Source organism: Gordionus sp. m RMFG-2023, chromosome 1 (genome assembly GCF_954871325.1).
Source record: "Gordionus sp. m RMFG-2023 chromosome 1, tfGorSpeb1-WG-v2, whole genome shotgun sequence".
NCBI classification, from domain to species: domain Eukaryota; kingdom Metazoa; phylum Nematomorpha; class Gordioida; order Chordodea; family Parachordodidae; genus Gordionus; species Gordionus sp. m RMFG-2023.
The window spans coordinates 16,763,951-16,779,138 of NC_088775.1; the positions used below are offsets into that span (position 1 = coordinate 16,763,951).

Genomic DNA, 15,188 nt, shown 5'->3' on the forward strand with positions numbered 1-15,188 from the left:
TCATTCAATTTCACATTTGAAATGTGAGATTAACCAATTAGTTATGTTCAGAAATAAATCATTCAATTACCCAAGCTTTTGATAGAGATATTTATGTTTAAATATTTTTTTTAATATATACTTTTTAATTTATTTATTTTGTAAAAAATTAGTTAAAAATAATATACATTATTTATTTTTCAATGTGTTTCTATGATATATCCCATTTATTAAATTTTACTAGTTTAAATTATTCACGATTTGTCTATATTTGCGGTTTAGTAGGAAGCTTGTAATAAGCAAAAAACAGAGTATATGGTAATAGGTATAGTTGAAACAGGCAGCATCTACATAAATGAATAGCAAGTCTTCGAAATTATAAGCTGTAAATAGTTCCACTCAGGGTTGCCATGTATATTACATTACATTGACAAGTACACTTCTATAATTTTAATAGTTTGGATATCTATCACACTCAACTCAACTACCACATTTTTTAAATTTCAGAAATATGCCACAAAAATTCACACAAAATCTCCTACATTCTACAAAAATTTTCAAAAATCATCTTTTAAAAATGTTTGCATAATAAATATTATTGATTATGACCAAAAAAGATATTTGATAATCAATAAATTCAACCCTTTTTCCATTGGATCAACTATTCTTGTTATGATTAATCTGATAACCAATAAAAGAAAAGGATTTTATAGCGATAGCATTTTAGATAATTTGTATATTTTAAAATGATAAAACAATCATATTTAAAATTAAAACTGTTCTATTTTAATAAATATTTAGATTTTAGGCTTAAGAATTAAAAGAGGTTTCCCCAGAAAATTTTTTTTTACGAAAATCTTCCATAATTGATTAATTTTTACATAAAATTAATGGTCAATCGAGAGAGAAATAAGGAATAAAATTAACTAAAGACGGCTAAGGTAAAGAAACTTATTGGGAAGTGCTCTCTGGCAAAAGAATTTCTAACAAATTAAAGGGGAAAATACAGGATTCCATAGTACAATCAAACCAAATGTCCTATATAGTTTGGAAACATTACCGAGCAAAGAATCAGACAAAAGAAACTTGCAGACAATGGAGCTGAGATTGCTGAAAGTGAATGCAGGGGCATCAAAAAAGGATAAGATACGAAATACAAATAAAGATAGCATCCATTAAAGCAAAGATTGAATCGCTAATCGGGCATGCGATGAGAATGTTTAAAACTATATAGGAAACAAGGTTAGGAGTCTAGAAGTGATGGGTAAGCGAAAGAAAGGAAGATTAAAACTCAATAATGCCTATAAAGTTAAAGCCAAATCACATAATATAAATTTAATAAAATAAATTGTATAAATGATATAAAATGGAAAAAGGTATTGAAAAAACTTGCCATCTAAAAAAGTGAGACTTAAAATGGGAAATTTTTTTTTCAGAATCTTGGGTTGATTCCGAATCTGAGGATATCATTTCAGAGGCAATTTCACTTTACTTTGTGCCAAAAGATGATTTGTTTATTTTCGCGCCTTTTCTATGTAAAAAAAAAGAAGATGTTATATAATGGTTAATTGATTCTTATGAATTTTGCATTATAGTTTAATTGCTAAATTATACCAGTATATTATTTTTTGATATATAAATTGATGAAATAAAATTGTATTTTTAAAGTTTTTTTTTTTTGATATAAAATTTTATTTAATATATAGTTTTCTCACATCAAATATAAAATAAAAATAAAACAATATTATATAAAAACCGAGGTGGGACTACAAGTTCCCAAAAAACATGCGTAATTATATTTTAAAATTGTGATTTGAAGGTTTTGTTTTATAAAATAAAATTCTTTAGGTTCTGATGTAAGGGCTCTTATCTTATCCCCTATATTTTTTAAAACTTTAAAGTTCCACTTGGCATATGTCCAAGGGAAGAGATAACAATCGGTGTAAAAATATAATTTGTGAATTTGGAATATTTCATTATTTTTTTTTTCTTGCTATATCAACCGGATTAGAATTTAAATTTTTTGGGAAAGAAGATACGCATGTGAAGTCCCAAATTAAGGATTTCCCTAAAGACCAAGGCACGGAAGTTAAGCCATCTGGTCTTAAGCCATCATCTAACGATAAATTTGTAGGCTCCAGGATGTTTGGTATTCGGGCCCTGGTAAGAGAACGGCTAATAGCTAAATTAATTGCTGCATGCCTTGCATGCCTGCCTTGACTATGTATACAATTTGTCAACTAATGTTTTACATTTGATGCATGCATGTGGTTGAACAATGTTACATCCAAGTCGATGGCCTATGGCAACTCTTAATTGTTCATCTGATAAGAGGTTACCTAGGTTACGACTTGGTAATGCTTCCAACCATTCATAACCACTAGTACAGTCAGCATTCTATAATAGTTGAATATACTCCAAAGGGGGGTTTGATGAGATTATTTTAAATTTTAATTTAGAAAATAAAATCATCATCAAATTTATCATTAACCCAATTCTCTCTGATGGAGATGTGATGCGTCTAGGAACAGAAGCCCTAATACCTCCGAAGAATTATTTTAATCAAGAATTTATCAAATTCCAAATGGGGAGTGGCAAAATATTTTAAATGTGTAAATTAATATCTTATTAGATTTAAAAATCCTCTTTCTTTATTAAAAAAAATTATAGTAATTGATAATAAATTTAATTTTTATATACAATTATTTTAACGTGAATTGCCTTTCATAGAATGTCTATGCCTATGTAATTAAAAATATATTAATTCTAGATGAGAATATGAACTTCGAAAAAAAATTTGCAAGGGATCCCCAAGAAAAGTTGTTAAGCCATCGCATTTTTATAAAAATATAAGATTAACGCTCCTTAAAATTTGCGCTGATGGACTTCAAGCAATTTCTGATCATTTTTTTTTTACAGTCTACATAGTTTTATTTTATCAATGGGTATCTGATAACTGTCGTATTTTTATATACGAATTTATATGAATTTTGCATAATGTCAATCAACCAAAATAAATAAGGTTGATTGGATTATAATTAATATGATTATAATTAACATTTAAGAACACGTGATTTTATATTTTTTTTTCGTGTTTGAATATAATTAAAAAAGAAATAATCATTAAAAAATTATGAGATTTTTTGTTTCCTAATATATTTATATATTTGAAATTTGTATTATTATTTTTTTTATAAAATATATAATTATAAAATGAATATATATTTGTTTTGGAGATTTTTTTTGTAAATTGTGCTTTACTAATAAAGAATATTTTGTGTAAATTAATTCTAGCTCCTAAAGGAACAATTATAAATTACCGATTAAGTTTAAGAAAGGTTGAGAGTAAGGGATTTTTGTTTGTTTTTATACTTTTTTTTAAATAACAATTTGTCTCGATTCTTCAAATATCCGAGATGGGTTACCAGCAGTCAAAATTTACTAATAATCTCTTGTTAAAATTTTGGATATTAACATTTTTAAAAATTTTTCTAGACTTTTCGCTCTACATAGATTTTCTTAAAAACTATTATGCGTTTCTTTAGAGTATTTATTTCTTGCCAAAAAATAATATATTTGAAAATTAGGAGAAAAATTAATTTTTTTAGAAAACAATTATTTTTTATTATATTTTGCAATAAATTTTTGCTATTGATCATCATTTTCCTAATTTTTGTGCATTTAGATACCTACTTATATGGTTTTAATATGGAAATGAATAATCATATATTTTTCATTTTCAGTAAAAAAATAAATAGAGAAATGAAATGATATCAGTATAATAAAATTTAAATGGATTTTGTATTTAAGGTGTATTGAATTAATTTCTTCTTAATAAAAAAACGATATAAATACAAAATTATATTAAAGGGGGGGGGGGGGTATCACGATAAAAACATAATTGAGTAACACGCAGTTATTATATTTGATTATTTCATTTATATTTTTTGTCATAAGAAAAGGTAAAAGTTTTTTTTAAAAAAGGAAGGTGTTAGAAGCAAAATGACTACTGATAGATGTAATAAAAATAAAGTTATCCAATGTTTTGCATTTGTTTATCTTTTTGCTTCGGTTTGAGGAAGTGTGTTGCTATTGATATTTGTGGGGAAAGTGGTAACACAGTATAATCCCAGATGAGAGATTTATCAAAAATAGAGTTTTACTTTAAAATACTATTTATGAACTAGAGCTAAAGTATATTTTAAGAAAAAAATAACGAATATCATTTTTTCTATAACCTATAAGTTACATTTTTAAAAAGCATTGCGATAGGACTATGATTCCTAAATATAAAATGTTTTATACCAGGAAAACTTTAATCAAGCTGTATCAATTTGACAACTTGACAATAAATATCTAAATCAAACTCAAAATTGTATATGCCAAATTTGTGGTTTAATATTAATTATTTTATATAATATATCAAATAGAATATAAAAAAATGGAATATACTCTTATATATTAACATTTTTTCAATATAATATGTAAACGTGATACTTTATTATATAATTTAATTAAAGTCCTCATGATTCTACTATGCTCAAAAAGGCACTAATAATCAACATTTTGTTTTCTTTTTTAAACAATAATTATGCTTTGTATCAATAACAAATAGTAGATAACTAAAGTATTAAGTTTTTTAATCTAACTTCAATTTCAATTTCAATTTTTATTGAATTTTATAAATAAAAAATTATAATGCAAATTATTTTGATATTAAAATATAATTAAATTTTTATCAAATTTTCACTTAAAAATATTATAGTTCTTGAAAGATAATCTTATTTCTTATTATTATTATTTTTTTATTTGACACGTTAAAATAAAATATTTAATATTAAACGAAATTAATCTTAAGTATATATTATATAATTGCTTATAAAAAAAAGATATAGTTTCCTTCATTGAATAGGAAAAAAACGAAAATATTCCTTTACGTTAGTGGATTCAATTTTAAAATTGAATATAAATATTCAGAGATGCGCGAAAATCATCATTTTAGCCGATATTCAAACAGGAACCGATTTTAAACCGGTCGACTGCCACCTATAATCAACACGACATAAAAAAGAAAAAGGATAATAGGAAAATGAAGATTTACATGACCTTTTTACTCTTTATCAAGTTCTTTAAAAATAATTTTTTTTAAATCTTATACTCCAATATAATTTTTTTTTTACAATTAGACATCATGAGCCTTAAGTAGTCTTTATATTTTCAAATTAATTAAAAAATGATTCGTTTATTGAGTGAGGATTATATATCATCAATTTTTAAAATTTTTCTATTTTTTGTAAAATAAAGTAGTCTAAAAGAAATTCAATATTTTATTTTTAAATATTGTTTGATAGTTTTCAACAAATTTTTTTTATGAAAAGTATATATTTATTTATTAGTGAACTGAATAGCTTATATGTTTAAAATTAAAATATTGAATTTCTAAAAAATGAAAAATATATCTATAATTTTAGAAAAAAGAATTACTTTCCTTTCCATTATAAAAAAATTCAACTAAGAGGAGGCGACTTTTTATAATATAAATGATGCGTTGAAGAATAATATTACTATTTCTTTAAACAAATTAGTTATTTTTAAAAAAAAATTTATTGCATTCGGGCATAAGTTTTTTTATCTCTTTTTTAAATAATAAAAAAAAAACTTTTCCAACATTTTCTAAGATATTTGCTCATATACGACTTACTCATTACATTAAATATATTACGGGATGAATTCTTAGTCCAAATCATGTCCTGATTTCATTCTTATATACATACCCCATAGCATAGTTAATATCTAGGTTAGCTTCAGAAACATAAAACTGGCTCCTTTGGGATTAAACTCAGGTTCAAGCTTCGATTAATTCTTTAATCAAGGTTTCTAGCATAGGAGCAAACACGCCACACGAAAGAAAAAGATTTTATTTGTCGATAAGATAAATTTAAGAAAGTTTTCTAATATATTTATAAAAAGATATAAATCGATTACATTCGAAAATTACATAACATTACCCATACATTTATTACACGAAAATACAGCATTGATAAGATATGCAAAGAATTGGATAAAATAGGCAGCGTAAGCTTAAAAATTGTTCGGAGACCTATGTATAAGATAAATGGAAATTAAAAAAGATATTGAGATAGACATTACAGGTTTTTGCTTGAATTAGCGTATAATAAATGAATTCATTTTCGCAGAATTTGTGAATCAGAAACCGACATCTTCGAAGCAATTCTAGGAACCGTTAAAATTTCTATGAACTGGAATCCGAAACCTTTAGTAAAAATTTACAGACGCAGGAAACGGTATTTAGGTGTATATTGTTTAAAATGCTAGATACATTTTAGAGGAGTTTATTTATTATTTCTAAATTTTTAAAATATTTCCATTGTATATTCTTTATTAATGATAGGAACTGGAACCATTTTTTTAAATATTATTTTTTATAATAAAAAGAGAGAAGCATTTTGATTGGGATCAGATATGGTCCAAATGGGACGGAGAAAGGCAAAATGCTAAAAAATATTTGAATTGAAGGAACATACTATGCTTAAAAAAATGATAAGGATAATATGAAGAGGACCAAGTTAGTTGGCTGAAAGCCATAGTTAGGTTTGACTAGATGGTAAAATATAGAAATATTTTACAAGCTAAGGATAGTGGTATAACAATTATTTTTTTTTAAAAGATGGGATATAGATAAAAGCTTGTCTCTTAATTCTGAATGTTATTCAGAATAGTTTTGCGGTCATCCATATTGTGTTTTTAGGGACTCGAACCGTAGTGAATAACAGTTAATGATTACGGTTCGGTAATAAAAAATTATATCGGTTCGGTTTGATTAAAAAGCTAGTTTAAACCTTTTTACAATGAATTATGAAAAAAGAAGCTTAATTTTTTAAAAATAGTTATATCCATTATTCCCTATAAAATTATATCGAGGCGTATACAGTTAAAATATTTTCAGTATTCTATTCTGTCAAATTATATATTATATGGAGAATAAATAAACTCTATGATTGAAAACATTTTCAATTAGAGATCTGCAAATCCCGACCTGGCCCGTTCCCGGGTCGAGCCAGGTATCTTTTAAAAATAATTTAGGGTTCGAGCTGAGTCTGGCCTAATATTTTTAAAAGATTTGGACCGGGCCAGGTCGGGCTTAAATGTTTAAATGTGATATCACTGTGGAATACATGATATATTTAAAAATTCTTGCAAGGAACAAAGCGCCATTATTTTTTATTTGTAGAATTTTTTTTTTTAATAATTAAAAAAAATTACATTTTTCTATATTTAAATAAATTCAAGTTGGGCAAGGAGAAATAATTTTTTTTATATTTCACGTCGAGCTTTTCGGGACAAATAAAAATAAATCGTTTCTGGATCGGGCCGTTTCGGTCTTGAAAAATTAACTCAATGCATATCACTAATTTCAATATACTAATTCACATAACCATAATATCGAAAAAATACTGATACTTATCAAGAAATTGATTGTTGAATAATCTTTAAGGAGTTCTGATATCAAAAGTTTTAAACGGGTTCACATTCCATTTTTAGAAGTTCGATTAAGGTTCGGGTGACAAAATTTATAGCGCTTAGGGTTGGGTTTGGATGTTTGCTTAATGGTGTGCTATTTCGTGTGCTATTTCACCCCTTTTAATTAAAAAATCTCTATTCTGATAGCATTTAAATTTTAAACATAAAAGAAACAAAATCAAAACCAGAATGGAACTTTAATGATTCTTAAATAAATTTTAACTCCTATTCTATGTCTCAGTTCAAGAACTTAAATAAATCTTAATATCTCAAAATTAAACCCGGAAATTAAAATCACAAAATTTTTTTTTTATAAGAAAAACTTATTTTTATTTATTCATAAGTAACAATAAATTCATAACTTACGCTGGGAAAAAGTTTTAATCTTTTAAAACATATCCTTCAAATGTTAAGAAAAACAAATCAATACTTTTTTTAATTTAAAAATTTTGAAATCCTTTTAAAATTAATTTATATAATAAATATATAAGAAATAAGGAAAAATAAACATAATTTATATTTTTAATTAACTATTTTTTATAAAAAAATAATCTTTTTATTACAAGTCGTATGACGATCACAGAAAATTTGTATATCTAAAAACGTGATTAATACATCCAGTGGTCAAAATCACAAATAGTAGCAATCTCGTTGTAAACCCTATATAATTAAGTATATAAATATTTAGACCGTGTCTCCTCATTCTTCGTCTTATTTGAAGCCCAGCCTATTCAAATTTAGAATTATGACACCCTATTCTGTTTTGTTTTAAGTGTATCTTAAATCTAAATAGCCTCTTTCTATTCAGTTTAGAGGAAGCTATATAGACAGTTAAACTGATTTCTTGTTTAGAAATATGACGAATGACTTTAATGTTTGTTTGAATAAAATATTTTACATAATTCAATAAATTGATACAAAAATGTATTAACTTAAATTTGGATTTTTTAGATAACTTAAACATTGTATAATATGCACGTTCAAACGTGTAATTATCAGAGCTGTTAATGTATATAGATATAAAAATGTGGTACCTGTATCTAGCTAGATACACTTTTATAAAAAGTATCAATATCTAGATGCTAATTCAGAGGTATCTTATATCTAATTTTGAATATTTTTTTAGATAAATTTTGATATAGTTTTAATTTATGTTTATTTATAATTATATCAAAAAAAAATCATATTTTAATTAAATTCATTTAATATGTTCTAATTTATTTTTGCAAAAATAAATCAAACGCATTTTATTTGCAATGGTAAATTTTATAATCTTAGATGATGTAAATAAATATAAGTTTTAACATATCAAATTTTGAATAATTTTTTTTTTAAATGTGTGTCAGGATTTAAATATATTTAATAATTACTAGGTGTAGCCGATTTTCTTAAAGGGGGAAGGGCACGCTATTAGTTTGGTTTTTTCCCCATATATTTTTACTGGAGGTCTTTAGGTCTAATTATTATAGACTCGGCTATATTCGATTTCTTAATATAATTTTGAGTTTTCACTTTTTTTCTAAAAATTTGATGCGTGTAATAAAATACATGAATAATTGCTGACAATTATAAAAATTTTTAAAATGCTTTACTTTTTAAATCTAACAATTATTTTGTTTATAATAATTTTATATTTTGAATATCAATTATTAAAATCTAACCAGCCATTATTTTATGTAATTATATATTTGTATATAGATTGTGATAACATCTCAAATTTTTTTTTTTACTCACTTCGAAATTTGAATTTTAACAATAGAATCCTAAATTAAGTATTAAGCTCACCTTAAACAGGATTATATAAATTATATCTATATCTAAATACATTTTTAGAAGATGTATTGGTTTCTAAATCCATATATCTTTTAACAACTCTGATATTTAATTATTGCGCATATTAAACGATTTTATACAAGGGGGGGGGGAGGGGGTGATTGGTTAGGTGAGGTCTAGTTTATCAAGAATTTAATAATTAAGCTCTGATAAAATTTATTTTATTAATGTTAACTATAGAAGATTTTTAGACAGCCATTTAAACCCTGGGTATTTTTGAATGTGGATTCAAGACCTATTTTGGAAAAAGTGTTTCTGTTGATAAAATTACCGCAAAAAAAGAGTAAAATTCCTATACCCAAATCGGGTTATTTTTTAGCTTTTTCGTTTGATTATTTGTTTCTACTACTTCTAATCATGCCGTTTTTTCTAAGAGATTTCCTTTTCCGGCAATATTTTTCATTTATATATATAAATAAAGAATGATAATATCTCAAATTAATTTTCCTGATATAAATTTGCCGCGCGTCTGAGATACATCTTCCCTGAACAAAATATTTTTATTACACAAAAAAAAATAACTTCGATAAATTATTATTATTATAATGTTTGGAAATAAATAATAAAATTGCTGAACGGTTTGGAAATGACCTTCCACGTTTTTTGCAGCATAATTTTTGTTTCTTGTTCATCCTCATTTCATCTTTGAGATTGATAATCAAAATGAATATTGTTGGCTGAATACCATAGTATTCTACATTCAAATTTTTGCGAAGTGAATTTTTTATCGTTAAATCAATTCTTACTGTATTCTACACTAGCAACTATAAAAATATTGCAATATAATTTAGAATAATCCTTTATTTGCATTATTATAAATTAGTGTAGTTAAAAAGTCTGATTTAGGTGGATATTTAAAAACGAATCAAGATTTTAGCCAAAATATTGTTCATATATTGCAGAAAAGTTTAGATATCTGTTGTTAAATCTAGAAGCTCGTATAATATTCTTCTGGCCAAGATCTTAATCGGGCTGTTTTTAAAAATTGACCATGTGATATCCTATTAAAATATAAGAAACATTAATTTTTTATATGTTTTTCTGAAAAATTTTTAAAAAAAGAGATGTAGAACATTATAATACTGAGCCTACGTAATTATAATAACTTTCCCCCCTTCTTATTTTCAAAGAAAGAGCTGTTCAAAATTATTAAAACAAAAAAACTCAATACAATAAAATTATTTGACTATGTTTATGTTTCCATTTTAAAAGAAAAATAGAATATTTAATCATATTTATAATTAATATATCTTCTAAAAGGGATTACCATTTTATGAACATTTTGTCATTGTGTTTTAAGAAAACTAGGATATTATTATAATATCTTTTTTTCAAATTTTTATTATATTAAAACCTTTATAAGATGACCACTTGGTCGATTATATATAGATGTGATCAGAGGCCCCTACAACGGGGGGGGGGGGGTCCGAAGCAACTGCTTCAGTAAAATTTGAGTGGGGGTACTTTTTTTTTACACCCATCATGATCATGTGAATAAGACCCCCCCCCCCCACTTAATATTTAATTTAATATATTGACGCAAATTTTGATCGATGTTTAGTAAATTTGTTATCCGAAATTTCTTGTCAAATTATTTTTCCAATTTTAAAATATGCCTAAAAATATTAACCAATATTGACAATAGCAAAATTCATAGAAATTGGATTACTTATAGTATTAAAATGTATAAAGTTTTTTGCTTAACATGTCTCTTATTTGGTGGTCCACACGCAAATTCAAAATGGACATGTGAAGGTCTAGATAAATGGCAAAATATTAATCGTGATATTATTCTGCATGAATCTTCACAGGCACATATGATGGCCGATTATGGAAGGCTTTCTCATAATAAAAATTCGATATTAAAATTTATAAAACCTCAGAAAGAATGTGTAGATAATAACCGTTCTATTATAAGAATTATAATAAGATGTTTAGATTATTTAATATCTTGTAACCAAGCCTTCTGGGGGAACAGGCTACAAGAAGGCAATATGATGGCCCTTATTAAGCTTATTGCAGATTCTGAACCTTTACTAAAAATGTATATACAGCAAAATGAAGAAAGAAAAAAGATAAAAAAAATAAGGGATTAAAAACGAAAATATATTCAAACCTATTATCATATAATAACATAAACATTCTCATTGAAACCATGAAAAATATGGTTATAAAAAAAATTCAAAATGAGATTACATTTAACAGGTGCTTTTCAATCATAGTTGATGGCACATACGATGTTTCGAAATCAGAAGCAATAGCTTTGATAGTAAGATGTGTTGAAAATAGTGAGACGCCAACTGTTGAAAGACTGATTGACATATATTGTACGGGAAATACCACAGGTCTCGATATAAAGCATAATATAATATCCAAACTTGGCTCGATGAATTTACCCCTTGAATATCTAGTTGGGCAAAGTTATGATGGCGCCTCAAACATGAGTGGAAGAATCAGTAGTGTGCAAGCCTTGATTAGAGCAGAGGCGCCAAAGGCAGCTTTTATTTGGTGTTATTGTCATCGATTAAATTTAATCGTTGTTCAATTATGCCAATCAATTAAAGAACTTCGAAATGTTCTAGGAATACTAGATGAGATTTATGTCTATTTTAATGGTGTAAAAAGATATGAGGTACTCAAAAAATTTCAGTGTAATGATCTGAAAAAATCGCAACGATTTCTACCCGTCAAGAATACCACTCGGTAATAGTTCCTTATTTATTTAAATTTAAATGTTTTTTTTATTTAGAAGCTGGCTATCGTCATATAAAGCTATTGTAAATTTTTTTCAACTTTATGATGCCTTGAGGGCAGCTTTAACAAATTTAAAGGATTCTGAAGATCCTGCCACTTCCATGGCTAGTGCTATAGTCTTTAGAATAGAAAAATTTGATTTTATCTTATTACTTTGTGTTTTGGATAAAATATTGTTGATAACAAGTTTGGCTTGTACAAAATTGCAAACCATTTCGAAGGATATAGGGTATGCAATAAATCAAATTCAATTGACAAAAGATTGCTTGATTAATTTGAGAAGTATAATATAAATTATTGTCTTAATTATTTTTTAATCTAATAGATAATAACACTTAATTTTTGGATGTTTTTTCAAAGGCGCAAGATTTTATGAAGGAGAGAAATCTACATTTTGATTTTGAAAGTTCTAGACTTCAAACATTACAATCCAAAAAGGAGAGGTATATATACTTTCATTCATCATTAAATATAGAAATTTTTTTTAGCTTTAAAATAGGTGTGTTTTATGCTGCACTCGATTTAATTATTATGCAGTTTAACGAAAGATTTAATAATTATTCCATGAAATTTTTACATCAAACATCATTTTTTACGCCAAAGGGAATGGCAGAAAAATCAATTATTAAAGAAGATATCGAGGATATCTGTGAATTTTACAATTTAAATTCAAGTCAAATTTTCGAAGAAATGTTGAAGATTAGAAATATTTATAAGATGGCCAAAATGGGGAATGTAATTATTACTCATAACCTAGAGGTTCAAGAATCTAAAGATTTGTCAGATTCTGAGAATTGTAAATTTATTTAATTAAAATATTTTTACCAATACATTATTTAGCTTCTTCTGATGATGATGATAATTCAGGGACTTACGATTTAGATTGGAAAAACTATTCATTTATTTTACCATATCGTTTACTTTAAAATTTTTCTGCTTTCCCTAATTTAAGAATTTTATATAAATATTTATTAACCATTCCCACAACCTCATGTACTGCTGAAAGAGTCATGAGTAAAATTAAATTAATTAAAACAAGACTGCGCAGTACCATGAAAAATTCTTTTCTCAATAATTTAACCATATTATCAATGGAAAATTTTTTATTTAAACAATTAAATACTGATGAAATTATAAATTCTTTCGCTTTCTCTTCAATTTGTAAATTATTAATTTAAAAATAATATTTATAAAGTTATATTTTTTGCATTTTATTTATATTATATATTAAAAATTGATGCAATAAAAATTATTTTTGAAATTTATGGGTGTCATAATTATCATTTTTTCGAAGGGGGAGATACTTTTCAAGGGGGTACTTTTCATGGGGGTATTCTGCTTCATTCGCTCAAAAAGTGTAAGGGCCACTGGATGTGATTAATTTTAATAGACAGATATTTCAACCACAAATCAATTAATGGAGGATATGAATAATTTGACCTGTAGTATTTACAGTATGAAACTTTTCTATATTTTAAATAAAAAAATTCACAAGTCATATATTCAAAAAAAATTAAAAATTTACCAAAAGTCATAAATAAATACTTTGATAATTAATTCAATATTTGGCAAAAATACCAAATTATTTTTAAACTGCCTATTTAAATTAAATAGTCCATTTCTTATTTTTAAAAATTGCCACTTTGTGCTCTTTAAATCAGGGTTTCAAACTGAACCTGGACCGAAACCTCAAACCGATATTAATCGTTATTATTTAGCGAACCTAATACTTAAACCGTTAAAAATTTTGTCACTCGAATCTAAATCAACCCTCTAAAAATACATGTGAACTGGTTTGAACCTAGTAATATTTAACTCTTTTAAAGATGGTTAATATTCGGTTTTCACTGCTAAATATCAGTAATTATTCTTAGATATTTTTGCTTATGACTATTTAATGGTGTCAGCTACCCAAGTTAGCATTTAAAAGTGTTCTAAGTTATAAAATTTATTTCTCTTATGGATATTATTTGGCGAAAGAGAATCCTGAAAATATTTATTATACGGCTCAATATTGTTTTGTAGAAAATAGTGAAAAAATTTATAAAAATGGTTTGAATGCTATGTGTTTGAACAGACTTTTATAGGATCAAACCAAACCGATATTATCATTATTTACGAACAGAACCTGATCTATTAACCGTTATTTTTATCTGAACTGAATTATAGTATATGAGGGCGAGGGTTGATATTGAAAAAAAATAGATCAACCATAGGGAATATTATTTGCTACCCCTCTCTGATTATCATAAGGAGGTGACCATCTTTATGGATTACGCTGTTTTAAACTATTCAATAATAAAAAGATGGCGATAGAAGAAAAAAAATTGAATCATAATTTATTTTAAATGTTTCTTAAAAGATGGTTTCATTATTTGTTTCATAGTCACGAAAAATTTTCTTTACCTAATAAATAAATATATATATTTCATTAAAAAAGAAAGGACAAATAAAAAGTATTTTTGCAAAAACTGTTCAAATTTTTGTGTGTCAAAATAAAGACTAAATGACAGAGTTTGAAATATTCTTGAAAATATAAAATCAAAGATTTAAAATAAAGATTTTTTGAGAATGCTCAAACAAGATTTGACCAAATTTTACCTAAAATTCCAATTTGTTTTATAGAAAATCGATTATAAGTATCTCTTGTGATCTTTATGCATAAAAAATCTTTCATAATAAAATTTTGTGATCTTCAAATCAAAGATTGGCAAAAAAATCTTGAAAATCATTTTTAAAAACTTTTTAAATAATAATCCAACTGGACCATATATAATAAAATATTTTAAGGAAGGATGGCAAATTCTTGTATTTATGTTACATGCAGAATTTTTTATAAATGGAATTAATAGTTCATTGGTTACAGACCTGAAAATTAAAGCAGAGCAAATTATTTAGAGGAAATTTGATCCGAAGTTTAATGGGATATGACTTGACTTTCTTATTCCCAGAACCTGCCTGATCCGTGCATGCACAGATAGGGTTCGTGGTTAGTTTATATTATAAAAAAATGTGTTTTTTAAGTAAATTGATAATATTGTCTCTATCTCATTTCTAGTTTATATAGAAATAAGGATTTA

At 25.6% G+C, this 15,188-nt stretch overlaps 1 protein-coding gene across 1 annotated transcript in view; it reads left to right on the forward strand.

Annotated features, from left to right (window-relative positions):
* Positions 1-1,345: 1,345 nt before the first annotated feature.
* Positions 1,346-15,188, forward strand: part of LOC135922151 (uncharacterized) — a 52,167-nt gene continuing 38,324 nt past the window's right edge. The window contains exons 1-2 of the mRNA XM_065456576.1: positions 1,346-1,355; positions 1,991-2,142. Of these exons, the coding sequence (XP_065312648.1) occupies positions 1,346-1,355; positions 1,991-2,142 (162 nt within the window). The remainder of the gene's footprint in view (positions 1,356-1,990; positions 2,143-15,188) is intronic.